At 34.2% G+C, this 20,723-nt stretch overlaps 1 protein-coding gene and 1 long non-coding RNA gene across 2 annotated transcripts; one reads left to right on the top strand and one right to left on the bottom strand.

Annotated features, from left to right (window-relative positions):
* Positions 1-9,221: 9,221 nt before the first annotated feature.
* On the top strand, positions 9,222-12,823 carry LOC145797227 (pentatricopeptide repeat-containing protein At3g49170, chloroplastic-like). The gene is made up of 2 exons (XM_082883868.1): positions 9,222-9,680; positions 10,180-12,823. Exons 1-2 carry the CDS (start codon positions 9,359-9,361, stop codon positions 12,432-12,434), a joined length of 2,577 nt encoding a protein of 858 aa, XP_082739994.1. The 5' UTR covers positions 9,222-9,358; the 3' UTR covers positions 12,435-12,823.
* Positions 12,824-13,053: 230 nt separating this feature from the next.
* Positions 13,054-14,813, bottom strand: LOC114320966 (uncharacterized). Its single transcript, XR_003650100.2, has 2 exons — positions 14,720-14,813; positions 13,054-13,261 (listed from the first exon to the last, which is right to left on the bottom strand). It is a non-coding gene; the product is annotated as an uncharacterized LOC114320966 (long non-coding RNA).
* Positions 14,814-20,723: the final 5,910 nt, after the last annotated feature.

Below are 20,723 nucleotides of genomic sequence, written 5' to 3'. Positions count from 1 at the left end.
AGACAAACCCATTGTGGTACTAACCACTTTCCACGTACCCAAAATATTAAAATCTGGTATGCTCTGATACCAAGTTGTAACACCCCAAAATAATCACAATAAACCAACTCCAAACACTAGTACAATGTGATATAAATAAAACAAGACGCTTTCATTAATCACAGTTGATATACAAAAGGTGACACGTGCGATATACATTCATAAATCGTTCATCTTGAACCTATAGCATGTGTTACAAGAGGTAATTGGAAATGACAGCTAAACAGATATTCATATGCCCTAATGGCTTACATCTTTCCAAGACCGTGCTTGGTTACAACAAAATGAGTCAGAAGCTCAATACAATTAAAGCAATAGGCTTGTATAAAAAGATAAATACAAAATGAACAAAAGTTAGCTCTCAGCTCCACAATCCTCCCAAGCTAAATCCTTGGTGGAGGCATATCACCAGCACCTGAAAATGGTTTTTCCCAAGTAAGGTGAACTAAAGCCCAGTAGAAACAATATATCACAATATATAAATCTTAACAAAGATATAAGTATGATATGCATATACAATACCTATGACTCAATCATTCGTATTGTTACAAGATTATAATATGCCAAGTTTTATATCTCAAGGCATTTTATTCTTAATTCATTTCGTGACAATTCATTTCACCTCAATCCATGAGTTAAATCCACTTTTACCCAGACGACCCAACTGAGGTTACAACTCAGTGGTTCTCTAACCAATACAATCATTACATAAATACTTCAATTTTCCATTTTACGGAAATTTCGTCCGCGGGAATCGGCACCCATATATGTACGTGCAGTTTTCGGGACTTTTACCCTGGACACACAAGCCAACTTAATTCAATGGAGTCCATTCCCTTTCTCCTCCCAAAAATGGAGTACATCTCATTTCTCCTCTTAAACATCATACATATACATCATATAAAAAACACAGTCATATTCAATGATAACCGATAAGGGATTAATTTCAATTCACCTAATCCTCATGCAATTTCTACAACAATCATAACTATCCTCTACCAATAGCCGAAAACAGATATTTCTAAACAAATATACAATCTCCAAAATAGACAAACTATCCAAATTTCTATAGATGAGAGATAACAAATATCCAACTCCACCATTTACATACATATCTATCCAATTTCACATTTTCTATACCAATTTCATTATTCATACAAAATAATTATTTGAAACGTTTTAGGGCAAAACCCCATTTTCTCCCAAACCCAACCCATGTGTCAAAATCAACAAGTTTAACCCAACACATCCTCATATCTATACCCATAACCATTTTCAACACCTTTATTTGAAAACCCCTCTCTTGATTTTAAACCAAAACCCTAGGTTTGTCTAAAATCTTCCAAATCCCAACATTATTTACACAATCAACAAATAACCAAGTTAAAAATTATAGAAAAGTATAGAATTCCCTACCTCAAGCTTAGAAGGTAGAAGAGAAGAACTCGAAAAAATTCCACGTCAACGAAATCACAAGCTACTTAGATCAAAAGAAAGCTCTTAATACGATCTACACTTTATCTCAAAGGATCAAGGTAAGAAGATACCGCTAGGTGAGTAGATCTAAGGATTTGGGTAAGAAAAAGTGAAAGTTGAGAGAAAAAGAGAGAGAGTTACGGGTGAGAAAGGGAAAAGAGAAAACAACCCATCGAAAAAGGGACTTTGGGTCTATTTATAGTGACTAAGTATTACTAGCATAGTGGCTCCAAGGTTAAATGAAAGAAACAAGCCAAAAATCCCAAAAAGGTAGGGCCTAACCGAACAAAAATCTGAAAAAGGAGTCACTGGGGTCGATCCCTACAATAGTGGTGTCGACCCTCAAGAAGAAAAGCCGAGACACTTATGTTTGGCAGCAGGCAAGGTATCGACACCTCCCAGACTAGTGTCGACACTAAATTTCAACAAGCAAATCTAGATTCTACTGTATACAAAGGTCGATCCTTCCCATATTGGTGTCGACCCTTGAGGCTAATAACAAAAGACAAGTGTTAACACCACCAAGGCTGGTGTCGACCCTAAATTTCAATAGCTATTCCAAGAACATAACAGCAAGGTGGTGTCGACCCTTCTAGCATTGGTGTCGACCCTTGCAGCTTGACAAAATAAAGACAAGCGGGCAGTGGCGACCCCAACAAGGGCGGTGTCAACCCCTGAAGCCAAAACCAAAGATGAAGAGAAAAGAACGACCATCACGAATATGGTTTCCCGAATTCAAAAGCAATAAACGAATCGGGTCTAAGCCTAGATCTCTATAAGTAGAGGATAGAAAAGAAATAGGAAAGAAATAATGATTAGGGCAAAAAACAATTGGGATAAAAGTGTAACTTTCTTCATCATTTTACAATTTTTTTCCATGTGTTTGGTTGACTTTGGTTTGATTTTCTTTCTTTAGCAATTATTTCATCGACTTTCTATTTTTTGCAATTTTTTCATTTTTATATTGTATTAGTGGCGACAACAATGGCAATGGCAATAGCAATGGTGGTGTAAGTAAAAGACATAATGATTATGGTAAATGTGGAAAGGTAATGTAGTGGAGGTAAAAATTGTGATGGCAATGGCAGTACTGGCAGTAGTAGTGACAATAGTTAAAGTGGTGGCATGATAGTGGTGGTGGCCATGGCAGTAATAGGAATGGTGATAGTAATAAAGGGGTGACGGCGGGGGTAGTAGCTATAGTGGTGGTGTAATGGTGATGGTGGCGGTGGTGATAGTGGCAGTAGTTGGAGTGGTGGTGGTGGTGACAATGGTAGTAGTAGAAGTCGTGATGGTGATGATGGCAGTGGTGAAGTTATAATCATGTATGTCAACATGCCTGTTTAAGTATTCATAAATTCAATTGGAATTAAGTAGGTTTTCTATCACTTAATTTTTTTTAAAAAAAATTTAACATACATTTTAAGAATCATTTAAAATTTTAAGTAATATCAATTATAATTATAAAATAACCTTAATTACTTTTCACTTAATATATTCAATTTTAAATATAGAATTATATTATCAAATATCACCTAAACTAACATATTAAATAATGAGGAGTGGCTTCTCTCATGTTGGGGCTAAAACTGGACCAAATAGTCCAATCAATAGGATCGTAACACATCAGCAGATATAGCAACCAAAGGCTAAGATTTAGCCACATGTAGAGTCCTAACTCTTACACAAAACATCGTTTTGTACCAATGAAGGATCACAAACTAACGTCTCACTAGCTAGGCAAATTTGCATTGCATCATTATCTCCTTCCTAACTTCTCAAAATCTAGTGTGATTTATCTCTGAAACTCTATCTCCTCACCAGAAATTTTCTCTTGCAAAAGACGAATTGATGAATCAATGGGTACAATTGTTTTCTTTTTCTCTGAAACTTTGTCTTTTCCTTACCAAAAATTCTATTTCGCAAAAAAGGAATGGATGAATCAATGGGTACATAAGGTTTTGAACATCCATGGATGCGAGATTTGTCGAGACCAATCATGTGATCTGCACTCACTCTCTCTCTCTCTCTCAATAGCTAGTTTTGCAAGAGCATATGTGTGTGTGTGTGTGTGTGTGTGTGTGTGTGTGTGTGTGTGTTGTATATCTATTGTCAAATTTTATTTTTTTTGAATTTATTTTTTTTTTAGATGTTCACATGGTTTAGATAACTCTTGTGAATGTACCTATATAATAACTTTTGATACTTTTAGGATTAATTTATGATATTTCCAATCAATTTGATAAGAATTGTAACTTCTATTTAGAAAATATTACAGGCAAAAATGATTTATTTTTATGTTTTGGGTTTAGAGTTCACTGATTATAATTTGTTTTGCAACTTCGGGGGAATCTCTGCCCATGGTAAACCATGGAAGAAAGGTTCCTAGCGAACAATTTTGAGCACAAAGGGTTTTGACAATGGACTGTTGAGAGGCACCAGTTGGATTGTATATATAACTAATAATTAGCTTTGGAGGAGTGAAATACAATTATGTGAATAAAAGTTCTAGATCTCTATTATTTTCTTGTTTTTTTCTTTTCTTTTATGTAAAGATTCTTTTTTTTTTTTTTTTGTATAATATATACAATGTGGTGCTTGTTCAACTATGTTAATGAAAAAGCCAAGTACAAATTATTCCCCTCCTTTCCCTTTTTTGATGGTGGCCATGAGTCCAAAAACCAATTACAAAGAAAATTTTGTTTTAGCAGTAACAACTGAAAAAAGAGAGTTAGGCATCTCCTCCATCCATACATAATTACAAATTGTTGTTATCCCCAATTCTGCAAAAATATCGTTGCTGATATTTACTTGCAAAAATAATTCTTTGCTATTAACAACCTTCCCCATAATCAATATCAAAAACACATGAAAAACATAACCAAGAGCAAAAGGCCACTGTAAATAACAAGTATGCTGGAAGCTGTGTACACTTTGTTGTTGTCTAAGATCTCAAAAAAGGCCACTATCAAAAAGTTTCTTTTGCAAAAATTGACTAAACTAGTTTCACTGAAGTCCGATAAATTTACTATATTGTGCACTTGAGGATCCTTTAGAATCTTCAATTGAAGGACAAAGCAAGGACTCCTACATCAAAAAAGAAAGTAATGTGTCAAAAAACAAATCAAAGCTATGCAATCTTGACATGAATAATATAAGTTGTATAAAACCAAATAATTAAACTTCAGTAGAACTCATTTTCACCTGTAACAATTGAGTGAATGCAAGATGGTTCCAAGCTTGAGGTGTTTCTGGGATCATCCATGACATAGAATTGGGCATCTCGACACCCTGTGGATAGAGAGGACTTTGATCCATGTTCTTATCTTGGAACACAGGCACATAAAGAGGCATGTTATCCTATATTATGAAAATTTATATAAAATCAATAAAAAATGTATGATTAAGAAAGAAAATATTTATAAACAGAAAATAACCTTCAACTTGTACTGTACAATCTATAATAGACAATTGAGGGGTTGATTGAGATTCCATTTTGCATCTACTTTTCTTTACTATGGGTTGCAATTCAACCAAACTCTTAGGCCTTTTTTCAGTCTACCCTTCCCCAAACCCTCCTTTTTCTTTAACCCCTTTGCTTTAAAGACATGTGGGTTATGAGATTGATTTTCTTTTGCAACCTTTTCACTTGATTTTTGTGGGCATCAAGGCGCATGGCGTCATTTTCTTTTTCATTCACACTAGCTTGTTTTCTTAAGACATCATCAATCTTTTTTTGCCATTTTAATAGAATTTTTCATAAGCATGCATGTAGTTTCTTTACTTTCAGCCGCACGACAACCCAACTTAATCAAACTCAAGCACAACATTCTATAACGAGCATTCGTATCCAAATCAACCACAACTTGTTTAGCTACACACCTATTATTTTCTTGCACCAATCCATCTTTGGATTTTTTTGCCCATCCCTTCAACAAGTAAGATTTTGGTATCTCTTTGATGTTTATCATGTCAAGGCCTTTCAAAGCATGGGAACACAAAATTAAACATCTCTCAAACAATTGACAAGTGCATGACACTTGAGGGCCTTGTGGGTTGACTTTCACTTTACAAACTATAGGCTCATAAGGTATCTTGACCATATAGTCATGTGAAAGGTTACTTTCATCTTGTTTCTATGCAAAAGTACACAAGCTATTCTAATATTCTATCTTGAATAGTTCAAAATCTGGTTTGTGTAAAAATCTCCTGCAGTAATCAACATGGGAACAGGTAATCCAATTCTCGACAACTTTTGACGAGAAGCATATTCATATTCTAACTATATGTGGTTAATATCATCAACAAGCCTTTCAAAATGCTTAAAGAAATGCACTATTCCTAAGTCCGATTGCAAAAATTACAAAGTTTGGCATTGAAGCTTTCACTTACCTACGTAGTATCAACCCAAGTAGACCAAACTGTCATAACATAGGGCTTTGCCCATTTTTCCATCACCCCATATATAGTAGGCAACCAACTATTATCATGAACATCAAATCTATCAAGCATATCTTCCTTAGCAATGCAAAAGCTTTCCTCATCCTCATAATTGTAAATGAATTTACCAAGATCAACACCAATCCCACCATGATCACCTACATATTTGCTTCCCAAGTGCTTAATTGCATTTCGCTTCATATGCCACATGCATATTCTATGGAATGTGTCAAGCATAACCAATGAAATAGCCCTTGCCATAGTAGAGTCTTGATCGGTGAAAAATGTTTTCTGTTTCTTTCCTGACATAGCATCCAAGAAGCTCCTAAATAACCATTCAAACGAGGTAGCAGTTTCATCATAAAGAAGTGCAACTCCAAATATAACACCTTTTCTATAATTGTTAAACCCCCAAAAAACTGCTAACAGACGATAATCCTTACAAGTTCTGGATGTTGTGTCGAAACTAACAAAATCCCCAAACACACTATAGTCAATTATCATTTTCGAATCAACCCAAAGATATTAGTAATTTGTTCTTCAACGTCTAATTGTATATTAAAGTGAAATGAAGAATCTTTCATTGATTTGTCCGCAAAATACACCAATAAACTTCCAGCTTCCCCAAACTTCAAGTCTTGTTGTCGTTTGGTCCAAAGATAGTCTTTCAAGTCTTGGCGGGTAAAACCAAGACATTCCCTTCCACATGTTTGCCGAAAATGCAAGCTTAAACGATGATCGTAATCTAATCCCAGAGGCCTCTGCCAAATCAGCTTCAATTGCTTGAGCTTCTGTAGTTTTTCATTGCGAAGGCATCAAATGGATGCATTCTTGAATATGAAGTGGGTGATTGTGATCATCAAAAAAATTAATAACCTCATATTTTTGGCTCTTTTTATTCAATGCCACTGTCATAAGTGCCTTGCAATCAGTTCTTGTCTCTTGATGCGGCTTTTTAGTTTTGATATCCCTATTGTCTTCACGTCGGAACCCTTCTTTCAAACAAACAAACCTTCTAGAAGTGATCCCCTTTGTTTTTTTTTTTTTTTTTTGCATGAGTTAGAGTATTCAATTCGAACACTGAAACCAATAATCCTTTCGAACTCATTGTAATTTTTTTTTTTTTTTTTTTTTTTTTTGCATCATCCAATGAATCAAACTCCAAACCTATTTGGGGTTTGTAATCTGGCATATTGAGGTTTGGATTGGCATCCCTATTTCAATTTTCAACAACAGACTAAATAATATCATGAAATCATTCAGAGCAATATAACCTCACCAAGTTCTTTTTGTATAATTTCTAGTGAACACATAATTGAGAACATAAATGCATATGATATTTTCTAAATAAAAATTTACACTTATCAAATTGATTAGAAAAAATTATAAATTGGTCCTAGAAGTATAGAAGTTATTTTATATAGGTACATTCACAAGAATTATCTAAACCATGTGAACATCTGGTAAAGAAAAAAAAAAGGCCATAGATATACAATATATATATATATATATATAGGTGTGTGTATGTATATTATGAACATATATACTCCCAAAACACTAGCTATTGAGAGAGAGAGAATACAGATCACCTGTTTGGTCCCAACAAATTTCTCATCCATGGAGGTTCAAAACCTTCTGCACACATTGATTCATCCATTCGTTTTTTACGAACGAAGATTTTTGATGTGGAGAAAAAATTTCAGGAAAAACAATCACTATCATTTTTTAGCACGAAGATGAAATTTCTTGAAAATTTCGAGAAAAAAAAAATCACCTATTGCTTTTGAGCACGAAGATGAGAAGTCTCACCAGAAGATGACGATGAAAAGCCCTCAACGTTAGTTTGTGATCCTCCGTTAGTACAAAACGATGTTATTCTGTATAAGAGTTACGGCTCCACATATGCAGCCGAATCTCAACCTTTGATTGCTATATGTGCTAATGTGTCACTATCCTGTTGATTGGATTGTTTGGTCCAGTTTTAGTCCCAACATGAGAAGCCACTCGCAAATAATAAAATAAGATATGATATGGAGAAGGGTGGGGCGTCCCAAACCTGCCTTATTCCCTCCCTACACATAAGTTAATTGTAAATCACACTAATATATTGCTAACTCCATCAGGTGATTAAAAAAAAAAAAAAAAACGAAGTAAGTATAGAAGGTAGCATTAACATTATTTTGCATAGTGTCCCTAATCAATACAAAGCTATAAATTATTGAGTGAATAATTCTTGTTTCTTCGGGCAAATTACATCAATAATTTTTGCAATTTATCCAATTTTTTTCATTTTAGTCCCTATAATTTTAATTAGTTTAATTTTAACTTGTAATTTTAAATTTTATATCAATTTATCTAATTGATTATGCTAATTAGGATTTTTGAAGAAAAAAAAAATAGTAACTAAGCTGGTTAATGTTAACTTATGAAGCCTCCCTCGGTTTGGGAAGTGGGTTGGCTTTTTGACTTTTTTGACTATTTTAGCCTAGGCTAAAAAGCTTGGTTTAGGAAGGGTTTTTTGACTTTTTGACTTTTTTTGCTTTTTTTGTGAGAGGAGAGTGTAATGATTATGGGTTGGATTTGATGTTTTATTTGTTGTAGCTAAAATAGCCTATTTGTCTTTTGTGGCTAAAATAGCCAAAAAAAACTCTTGCCAAACGGAGCTAAGTTGAACAAGTTTACAATTTAAAAATAAAAATATGACATGTGTCGCTTATGCGTGTGTTTTTTATCAAAAAAAAATTAAAAATTGTAATCAATTGAACTAAATTGAGCTAAAATAATAAATTCAACATCAAAATTGACTCAATTAAATTTATAAGAACTAAAATAACATAATAGTCAAAATATGAAAACTACTAATAATAATGTTACATACAACCACAAATACAACACAGTTAGATAATGATATATTTATTAGAGAAAATTCTCTGTGCGCCGTATATAATTTTATTACAAAATTAACTAAATTTTTATGAATTGTTATAAGTTATCTCACAAAATTTTATAAGTTAAACACAAATAAATTTACATAATCAGTAAATTTATATTCAAATTACGTACTTTTATAAAACCATTTATATAAATTCATAAAAAATATATATAATTTTGACTTATTTTAAGAAATTGATTAAAAGTTGAATTTTTAATTTTTTAAACTATTTTTTGAAAAAACATATAAAAATAAAGCGATGATATTCAAAAAAAAAATTAAAAAGCAATAAAAAATTCACTTTTAACCAAATTCTCAAAATAACCAAATTTACTCGAGCATAGACGTACACAAACAGTGGTTGTCGCCTCCACCCCCACAGCACTCATCAACACAGCACCACGACTGTCCAATCCTCTCGTCAACAAATTTGGATCCTATTTCGGGTAGAAAACCGTTGAAGAAAGAGCAATGTTCGTTCTCTCTCTACTATCTCCCCCCAAATTACTTCCACCTTCCAACTTAACCATAAACCCTTCCCTCCACAACACCTCCTCACCATCCACCCAAACCCTGAAACATCCCAATTTCGAACCATTCAAGGACCGTCTGATCCGTCTCGCCAATCAGGGTCACCTCCACCAGGCAATCTCAACCCTTGATCTCATGACCCAACACGGACTCTCCCCAGACCTCGTCACCTACTCTGTCCTCCTCAAGTCCTGCATCAGAACGCGCCAATTTGATCTGGGTAAGCTTGTTCATTCCAAATTGTCCCACTCACTACTCAGGGCCGGCCCTGACCTAAGGCTAATGAGGCTCGTGCCTTAGGCCCCGCAATTTTGGCCCAAAAAAAGGGTCCCCAAATTTAATAAATTGTTATAGGCCCAACCTTTTTTTTTTTGTTTTTTTGTTTTTTTGTTTTAAGATCAATTTAAAGGGCCCCAAATGTTTTATTGGGCCCATGTTTGGTTTAGTCCATATTTATGTGGTTTGATCCATATTTATTAAAATAAAAATATATAAAAAACAAAAAAAATAAAAATAAAGTGTTTGGGCCCAACCCAAACCATACATACAATATACAATATTGTTTACTTAATATATGAAAGTAAATTTTAGTTTATAATTTTAATGATTATATGTACAAGTATACTTAAATAAAAAATTTGTGAATACTTATCATTTTAATCATAAATTTTTTATTAAAAAAAAAAAATTAGAGGGGCCCCATTTTCATAGTTTGCCTTAAGCCCTACAAATCTCAGGGCCGGCCCTGTCACTACTCGACCCTGACTCGGTCCTACTCAACTCACTCATCACCTTGTATTCCAAATCCGGTGATTGGGTAACTGCTAATTCTATCTTTAACGGTATGGGTGAGCATAGAGACTTGGTTTCTTGGAGTGCGATGATCTCTTGCTTCGCTCATAATGGTATGCAATCGCAGTCTATATCTACCTTCTTTGATATGCTTGAATTTGGAGAGTATCCAAATCAATTTTGCCTCGCTGCCGTGATGCAGGCGTGTTCGAACTCCAAGAATGCTTGGATTGGGAAGATAATTTTTGGGTTTGTGATAAAGACGGGCTATTTTGAGTCTGATGTGTGTATTGGGTGTGCATTGATTGATATGTTTGTGAAGGGTTGTGGTGATTTGGGTTCTGCAAAGAAAGTGTTTGATATAATGCGTGAAAGAAATGCCGTTACTTGGACTCTGATGATTACTAGATATTCTCAGCTGGGTCAGCCCAAGGATGCTGTTGAGTTGTTCATTGATATGGTAGTTAGTGGCTTTATACCTGATCGGTTTACTTTTAGTAGTACTATTAATGCCTGTGCGGAGTTGGAATTGTTGTCACTTGGGCAGCAATTGCATTCTCTGGTTGTCAAGTCTAGGTTGACTTTGGATGTTTGTGTTGGCTGTAGTTTGGTGGACATGTATGTAAAGTGTGCAGTAGATGGATCAATGGTTAATTCGAGGAAGGTTTTCGATCGGATGCCTAATCATAATGTTATGTCTTGGACTGCAACTATCACAGGGTATGTGCAAAGTGGAGGGCATGATAAGGAAGCCATTGAACTCTATTGCAGAATGATCGATGGTCAAGTTGTTCCTAATCATTTTACATTTTCCAGCCTTCTAAAGGCATGTGGAAATCTTTCTGATCCAGCAGCTGGTGAACAGATTTACACCAACGCAGTGAAACATGGTCTTGCTTCAGTAAATTGTGTGGGAAATTCTCTTATTAGTATGTATGCTCGATCTGGTAGGATGGAAGATGCCCGGAAAGCTTTTGATATTCTATTTGAGAAGAATTTGGTTTCTTACAACACAATTGTTGATGGGTATGCCAAGAATTTGGATTCCAAAGAAGCCTTTGAACTCTTCAATGAAATTGAGGATACAGGAATTGAGGTTGATGCTTTCACATTCGCTAGTCTCTTGAGTGGAGCTGCAAGCATAGGTGCCGTTGGTAAGGGTGAGCAAATCCATGCTCGGTTAATGAAAGCAGGGTTCAAGTCAAACCAATGTATATCTAATTCTTTGATCTCTATGTATTCTAAATGCAGAAACATTGAAGCAGCTTTGCAAGTTTTCTCTGAAATAGAAGATCATACTGTAATATCATGGACATCTATTGTCATGGGTTTAGCAAAACATGGATTTGCAACAAGGGCTTTGAAGATGTTCCAAGAAATGCTTAAGACAGGCATAAAGCCAAATGAGGTCACCTACATTGCTGTTTTATCAGCTTGTAGCCATGTGGGTATGATCAATGAGGGATGGAAGCACTTCAATGCAATGTACAAAGAACACAGGATAAGCCCGAGAATGGAACATTATGCATGTATGGTTGATTTATTAGGCCGATCACGCTTCCTAGAAGAAGCCATTCAGTTCATTAACTCGATGCCTTTCATGGCTGATGCTTTGGTTTGGCGTACATTGCTTGGAGCTTGTCAAGTTCACAGTAATACAGAGGTTGGGAAACATGCTGCCAAGATGATTATTAAGCAGGAACCTAATGATCCAGCAGCATACATTTTACTATCAAACTTATATGCTTCATCAGGTCAATGGGATGAAGTGGTAAGAATCAGAAAAAACATGAAAGAGAGAAATTTGGTAAAGGAAGCAGGCTGTAGCTGGATAGAGACAGAAAATAGGGTGTACAACTTCCATGTAGGGGATACTTCTCATCCGCAAGCACGAGAAATATATGAAGAACTAGATCAGCTGTCTCTCAAGATAAAGGAGTTGGGTTATGTCCCTAATACAAACTTTGTTCTTCATGATGTGGAGGAGAAACAAAAGGAAAAATATTTGTTCCAACACAGCGAGAAAATTGCTGTGGCATTTGGTCTTATAAGTACATCCAAATCGAAACCCATCAGAGTATTTAAGAATCTTCGCGTCTGTGGAGATTGCCACACTGCTATGAAGTACATATCAATAGCAACAGGGAGAGAAATAGTGTTGAGGGATTCTAACAGGTTTCATCATTTCAAAGGAGGGGCTTGCTCGTGCAATGATTACTGGTGATGATCAATTTATTTCTTTGAAACAAATGAAAATGACAGAATTTCATGGACTAGGGGATGTGTGCTGTATTGAGCAAAGCTGTTAAGCAGTCCCTTCTGTTGCATTACCTGCTGGTGCAAGCAGTGCTAAGCCGAGCTACAAGAACTCTGATAATTTTAGTCAAAGGCAAGGCCAGATCAATATAGCATACCAAATTGCTATCTATGTTCACCATAAGGCCAGATATACAAATTGCTTCTTAGGCCTCGTTTGAGAACATGCTGTTTTAGTAACTTTTTGGCTTTTTAGTTAAAATATGATGTAAAAAAAACTAGTATATTTGGGATGACTTTTTGACTTTTTATGAAAAGAAGTGCAAAAAGTAAAGAGAAAATAAAATCTTTGACTTTTTGGTATAGGTTGTTGACTTTTTGGATTTTTTAGTAACTTTTTAACTTTTTGGCTAAAAAAGCCACTTGCCAAACGAGGCCTTATATTACAATTTCAAGATCAGCCACAATGGTGGAATGGGGTTGAACTTGCCTTCCGCAGAACCCAAGAAGAAGAAGAAAATTTGTCACACCCCAAAATTCATGACTGTAAAAAAAAAAAATGTAAAATGCAACTCAAACAGAATAGATGACCAAAACATTTTAATATACACATATAAGAAGAGTTAATAGCATAGTTAATTCATTTGTGTTCCGCAATAGGATTACAAAATATTGTCACGCCAAAAGTCATAGAAAAAACAACTAGTAGTCTAAGTCTTCAAGTGAACCACGGCTCCAACACTTCACCTTAATTGCCTTTGGGATAACCTTCACCATCTTAAACTGCTTCCTCACCTGGCATGACACGTCATGAGCTTGAAATGCCCAATAAAAATACACACACTCCCATATCTTCTATCAACCAATCAATCATACACAGAACAAATCGGGTAACATAACATACAATACTACAATAAGGTTCTGTGAATTAGTAGTTAGGCTAGATATCTAGAATCCCCCAAAGATATGCTTCTACCCAACCATAAGGATTGGACATCGGACTATTCAGAACTCCCCTTTTGCTGCTTTACAGACCTTACCACCTATGCCCACCTCTCGATTATTTACCGGCCAGTGACACTAATGGACTTCAAAAGTGACAGCCAAACAAGTGAGCTCGCTTACACCCAAATCGTGCCTAGGGTTGCTTAGACCCTGCACATATCATACCAAATCGTGCCTAGGGCTCGTTTACATCCTACACATACCAAAGGCCTCGCTTACACCCTGAAATCACCGCATAGAGTCTGAATACATCTGTGTCATCCTAGGGGTTCGTTTAGACCGCTTGTGCAAGACTTAACTTATTTGGTATTAATCTCATCATAATTTATGTTATTCATATGTATAAATTATTCCGAAACACTAGTGTGAACGTCACCCATTGCCAACCCCTTATCATTTCCCGTTTATTAGATCTTTTGATAAGTAAGTTCATCACATTCGGTAATATAAAAGAGCATGAGACAACATAAGAGAGGAAATATAGCCCATGATAATCATACATAAGTATGGTAAAGCAAACAAACAACATTAAGCATGTTTTGAAGTACTTAGAAACAAATAACATAATACTTTCAGAACTGCAGAGTTAAAAAGAATGCTTTGGGAAAAATACTTCCAGGTCATATTAGGGGTTGAAATTGCACAGAAACAATAAACAACATGTCTATTTTCAGTTCCAATTTTCAAAATTTGCACAGCATAGCCAGAAATTCATCTACTAGCTCGGTTCGAAAACCTGTCCAGATTTGTCACCCTTTGGGAAAACTAGCTTTCCTCTCAACCTACTCGAAGATTTTCACCTAAATAAATTATGTTGGAAAGAGGACTCAAAATTCTAAATTTTGACAGAAGAACCAACATGAGATGATTTTTCTGAAATTTTATAAAATTGCAAGAAGTGGACTGTTTTTCAGAGTCTTAGGACCAGATTTTTAAACAAAATATCCAAGCCCTAAAAATACACAATGAGGGGCTAATAAAATTATTATAAGCTCTAAACACACCAACTATTCTATATTAAATTCAGATTTGATAAATAAATAAATTTGATATACATTTTAAAATAGAGAAGTTGCAGCAGTGCATATTTTGAACAAAATTGCAAGACAATGTCACCAATTCATACCACACTTGCATACACATCAAAAGTCATATTTACCATTAATATATAACACAAGAAAGCATACTCGACATAGAATGGGATGGGTGAAAGAATTAGAGAAGACAAGAGAGAGGTCTGATTCTTACATTAACTCAAGAAAACAACTTTTCTTCCTTCTTCTTCTTCACTTCCTTATAATTCACAATCTCCTCCTCTCACCCTCTCCTTTGCTGTTGAAAATATGGGTAGGGAATGAGGAAAATGTTCTCAATTTATAGGAAAGGGATTTAGGTTGAAAAGGCAATTTTATCCTTAGGCAATTATTGTTCCTTAATAGCTAAGAAAATTATCTTAATGACTAAGGAAAATAGAAAACTAATAATTATTTGGATATTATTCTCAAATCTTCTAGGTGGTTCCGCAACTAAGTTTTTCCCAAAATAATATTTATAAATACATATGTAAATACTCATTTTCCAATAAATAATAAATAAAAGACAAGAATAAGATATATGAATTAATTTAGAGATTAGGGGTTAAAATAAATAAAAACTAGGTATTTTAAAATATAACATGGTGTTCTAGCACTGTAGGAAATTGCACCTTTGGTGACTAAATTTGGCGACTAAAAAAAATTTAGTCGCCAAAAGTTTTGAAATTGGTGACCAAAAATTATATTAGTCGGCAAAAGTACAAGATTTAGCTACTAATTTTTTTAGTCGAGGTATATTGATTATTGGCGACTAAAAAAAATTTAGTACCTAAAAATGCCACAATTGGCGAATAAAACAATTTTTAGTCGCTAATATGCTACAATTGGCGACAAAATTTTTTTTTAGTCGCTGTAGAGTTAGATTTGGCTACTGAAATTATTTAGTCGCCGAATGGAAAACAAAAAATTACTTTTTATCTTTAGCAACCAAAAGTTTGGTCCCCAAAAATTTATTTTCAACTACTAAAATATGTTTTAATCGATGTAGAGTTAGTTTTCGCTACTAAAATTATTTAGTCGCCAAATGAAAAAAAAAAATTACTTTTTATCTTTTGATGACCAAAAGTTTAATGAGATTTTTGGTGAAAAGCCCCTTCCATGGGGCCTATTTTGTGTGAAGCCCACGGATGAAAACCCCTCAATTAAAAAAATAGCATGAATTGACTAAAATGCCCATCCATATAAGTGGGGAAATATGAAACAATTGCACCGTTTCTCTCTCTTCTCTCTATTTCATCGATTGAAAACCCTCATCTCCTCTGAATATCATCATTCGAAAACCCTAGCAACGATTAAAACCCTTCTCTGAGTCTCATTACTCTCGCTCTCTGGAGCTACTTCGTTACAGTTTCGTCGATTGAAACCCTAGCAACGTTACAGGTTCGTCGCTTGCGCTCGAATCGAACTCGGCATTACGCTTTACTCTCTCTCTTAAACCCTTCTCTGAGTCTCATTACTTTCGCTTTCTGGAGCTACTTTGTTACAGTTTCGTCGATTGAAACCCTAGCAACATTACAGGTTTGTCACTTGCGCTCGAATCAAACTCGGCATTACGCTTTACTCTATCTCTTGGACACACATTTTACAGGTGATTTTTTCCTCTTTTTGCTAGTTTTTCGACATTATGAAGTCTGTCTGGGTTTGTGTTCATTTTGGAAGTGGTGTATGAGATTACGTTACGTGAGTAGAATTTGGGATTTTTGGTTGCACAAAAGATCATTTGTTCTAAAAATTTTATCACTATCTTAAAATACTTTAAATTACTAAATCATGTGAGAATGTTAAGGTTTAAAAATTTTGAAAACTAATTTAGGTATTTCATAATTATAGAGTAAAATTTTACTTTAACTCTAGCCTTTGCTCATTACGCTTTGATTTCTGTAGTGTTTTGGTCCTGTAATTTCAATGCTTTGAAATTCGCTTGCTTCATGAATTTTTCCGAGTAAAATTTTACTTCCAACCAGAGTAAAATTTTACTTATAATGAGAGTAAAATTTTACTTATTACAGAGAAAAATTTTACTTTAACTCTAGCCTTTGCTCATTACGCTTTGATTTCTGTAGTGTTTTGGTCCTGCCATTTCAATGCTTTCAAATTCACTTGCTTATAATGAGAGTAAAATTTTACTTATTACAGTGTAAAATTTTACTTTAACTCTAGCTTTTGCTCATTACGCTTTGATTTCTGTAGTGTTTTGGTCCTGCAATTTCAATGCTTTCAAATTCACTTGCTTCATGAATTTTTCAGACTAAAATTTTACTTCCAATCAGAGTAAAATTTTACTTTCAATAAAAGTAAAGTTTTACTGCCAAACAGAGTAAAATTTTACTGTCTCATTACAATGCTTGTGCATTTTGTTTAGTGCTTATTTGTTTTGTCACATTGTTGTTTAAAGTAAAATGTTACACTGTTGATATAGGAAAACTTTTTAGTGTTTTAAAATGGTTGTTATAAAAAGCAAATGTGGTGCTGCTGATGATGATGATTTTGAAGTTCCACCAACAGTTATACAAAAGAAGAAAGTCCCTAAAAAAAAGAGCAAAAGTAGTAAAGAAAGTCCTTCGAAGTTGAATATTGTACATGGAGTACGGGAGAGGGAGAACTATATGAAACAATATAGGTCCAATATTGTTTCATTGATAAACCTAATGTGAGACACAATGTTCACTAAAAGACACATTACTGCCCTTGAGAGAACACCTTTTGGGATGTTTAAATGTTTTTGGAAGAAAGATGATGTGGTGTTAAAGAAGTTCAAGAAAGTTGACGATAATGTCATGGATGTGATCAAATCTTATGACTTTCATGCAAAAGGATTTAAGCTTGGGGGGAAAACATGTGACATTCGGGACAGTGACATTACTTTGATTTTTGGGATAAAATCGGGAACGAAAAAAGTAGATGTGTCATATGGGAAGAAACAAGAATCACCTTTTGTGCAGAGAAGGTTTCGTAATATGTCAAGAATATCTGTAAAGAGTTTGCGAGAGGCATTAGGAGATGCGTTGGAAGGCACAACGAGAGTTGATGTTGAGGATGTTGCACGAATAATGTGTCTATTTATTGTGGCGACTTTGCTATTACCAACAACTGGTCTAACAGTTGGATGGACCTTTGTCGCCCTTGTAGAAGATTTGGAAATGATGAATTCGTATGCATGGTCGACTGCAGTTGCATCCACGTTGACTACTTCAATCCATTCTTCATTAGGAAGTCCTGAAAATGTCACTGGATGTGTACTTCTTCTTTTGGTAAGTAAATTGAACTACTTGAAATATTATGCAATCTATCTTTAGAGAATTAACTAATTTCGATTTTTTATTTTATAGTATTGGTTATGCGAGCATACTACCCTCATTCAACCTCAAAGAAAAAATTTGTGTCCAAGGCTCCTTCAATGGGACTTATCAACATTGAAGAAAAAGCTAATGAAGAGGTCATTGCAAAGACTAAAGCCTGAAGAGGTATCATCTTTCCAAACTCAGCCTTACTAGTTCACTTTGCTTAAAATTATACTTATATAATAAAATCTTACTCTTGAACAGAGTAAAAATTACTTACAGTCAGAGTAAACTTTTACTTTGAAACATAGTAAAATTTTACTTACTCTTGAACAGAGTAAAATTTTACTTACTCTTGAACAGAGTAAAAGTTTACTTTAAATCAAAGTAAACTTTTACTTCAAATCAGAGTAAACTTTTACTTATAGTCAAGTAAAATTTTACTTACTCTTGAACAGAGTAAAAATTTACTTTAAATCAGAGTAAAATTTACTTTAAATCAGAGTAAACTTTTACTTACAGTCAAGTAAAATTTTACTTACTCTTGAACAGAGTAAAAGTTTACTTTAAATCAGAGTAAAATTTTACTTACAGTCAGAGTAAAATTTTACTTACTCTTGAATAGAATAAAAGTTTACTTTAAATCAGAGTAAAATTTTACTTACAGTCAAAGTAAAATTTTACTTACTCTTGAACAGAATAAAAGTTTACTTTAAGTCAGAGTAAAAGTTTACTTTAAATCAGAGTAAACTTTTACTTACAGTCAGAGTAAATGTTTACTTAAAATTAGAGTAAAAGTTTACTTACAATCAGAGTAACCTTTAACTTTGAAACAGAGTAAAATTTTACTTTAGTGGTTAAAGTTTGCTTAATTGATGGCTTCTTTTCTTTTTCTATTTTTCAAATGAAGGTAAATCACAATGAACTGAAGCCCATTTCCAGAGAAGAAATAGAACTCATTTGCAATGATGATGAAGAAGATGCATTAGACATAGAGGAAAATTTGGAAACTGAAGAAGATGCATTGGACATGCAGGAAAATTTGAAGACTGAAGAAGATAAAGATCATGTAGCTGAAGCTTTAGGAGATGATCAACCTTTGAAGGACTTCATTGATCTTCAAAAGGAAAACAAGAGGCTGAAAAGTGAGAATATAGCGTTGGTTGAAGAACTGAAGAAAATGAGGGAAACAATGCAAAAAATAAAAGAGGATCAAGAGGTAAAAACAAAAGAAATGATGGAAAAGATGAGCAACACAGAGAAAGAAATGGAGAAACTGAGAAAGGAGATTGAAGTACTCGAATCTGAAAATAAACAGTTGGTTGAACAGATTGAAGAAAATGCAGTTCATGCGGCTACCCAAGGTTTTGCTTCTAAAGAAATGCCACATGCTAAAGGAGTAGAACAAGAGAAAAACTTTGGGATTCAAACTACATTGAAAGAAATACCTATAGTCATAGAGCCATTGCAAACATCCATGGTCAAGAAAATCAAAATCAAGGCAAGGAAGAAAAAAGAGATGTCTGATTTTGAATGTGAGCCAAGAGAGGCAAAGAAAAAAAAGACCACAAAACAAGCAATTGAAGTGATATAAAAAAAAGTGATTTGTGTTGACAACTTGCCTCTAAGCCAACCAAAGCCAGTTGAAAGGGTTTTGTTTCCAGATAAGGCTGCAATATGTAAATTGCTTGATGAGAATGATAAGTGTCTACTGAACAAGATTTACAATTTGGAAACCATAGAGTAAGACCATTTTAATTTTATCAAACAACAGATTTTTACTGTTATCAAACTGCAACGTGTTAATCAACATTTTTTTTACCTTATAACTAGTGCAATCATATGGTCCGGCACAGAAAATGAAGTATATGTTACATTGCATGATGCGGATGCAATTCTGAGAGATGCTGATACTGCAAATAATGTAAGTGGCCATGCAAGTTTCAATGACTATTGTTCACTTCAATAACTAAAAATAATTCATTTTATTAACATATATTTAATTGATTTTTGTTTTTGTAGGTCATTGACAGCTTCGTAGAAATGCTTGAGATTGAGCAACAAGCAAAGAAGCCAAAAAAGAATGAATCATTCTTTTTCTCAAACCTTTGTTGGGTAAGCCATCAAGTTGTATTTAGTTTGAATTGATAAATTTTTACTGTGGTTTAGTGTAACATTGTGCTATATTTTGGAGTTAATTTTTACTATTTGGCTTGCCAAAGATTGACAACTCATACAGTGTGTCACCAACACAACTTGAGACATGACACTCTTATATGATTAAATGCAGTCTTTAGTGAAATGGGGTTATGGGGAGCTGAGAAATCATTTAATTGATAAAGTCCTTGAACAAGATTTGAATGGATATAGATACCTTCATTTTTGCATGAATTCCAATGGGAACAAAAAGGAAGAAAAACCGTACCACTAGACATTTCTTGTATTTGACACTGAACTTGATGAGTGGAGACATTACAATTCTTTAAGGCTAAGAGACAACAGAGAAGATCCTTACCTTAAGGATGCAAAAAAGATTGTAAGTGCTTTGCATCATATTAACAGTAATTTTTTGCTGTGTTTTATTCTTGAATTTAATCGTGACCAAACAATTATGCAATGATGTTAGATAACATATGTGGATAGCAAGTTGGCCAACAAAATGAAGAGAGGTAGAAGAAAGTTTGCAAACTTGGTTTCGGTGAAAGATAGTCCACAACAACGTCCAACATCGTAAGTATTTCACACTACTATTACATGCTTGAATTGGTAGTTTTCAAATTTGACTAAATCTAACAAGATATTGATTTTTATTAACAGTGTTGATTGTGGAATTATTGTATGTTATATCATGCGCCAAATCATAAGAGATGAGCCTAT

This window comes from Camellia sinensis, chromosome 1 (genome assembly GCF_055761805.1).
Source record: "Camellia sinensis isolate YWXY chromosome 1, ASM5576180v1, whole genome shotgun sequence".
Taxonomy (NCBI): Eukaryota; Viridiplantae; Streptophyta; class Magnoliopsida; order Ericales; family Theaceae; genus Camellia; species Camellia sinensis.
The sequence above is the reverse complement of the archived record's forward strand: the minus strand, read 5'-3'. Positions and strand labels throughout refer to the sequence as shown.

Coding starts and splice junctions, on each gene's coding strand:
- LOC145797227 (XM_082883868.1), top strand. CDS start 9,359: ATGTTCGTTCTCTCTCTACTATCTCCCCCCAAATTACTTCCACCTTCC. Junction 9,681..10,179: donor GTCCCACTCACTACTCAGGG/CCGGCCCTGACC, acceptor CACTACTCGACC/CTGACTCGGTCCTACTCAAC.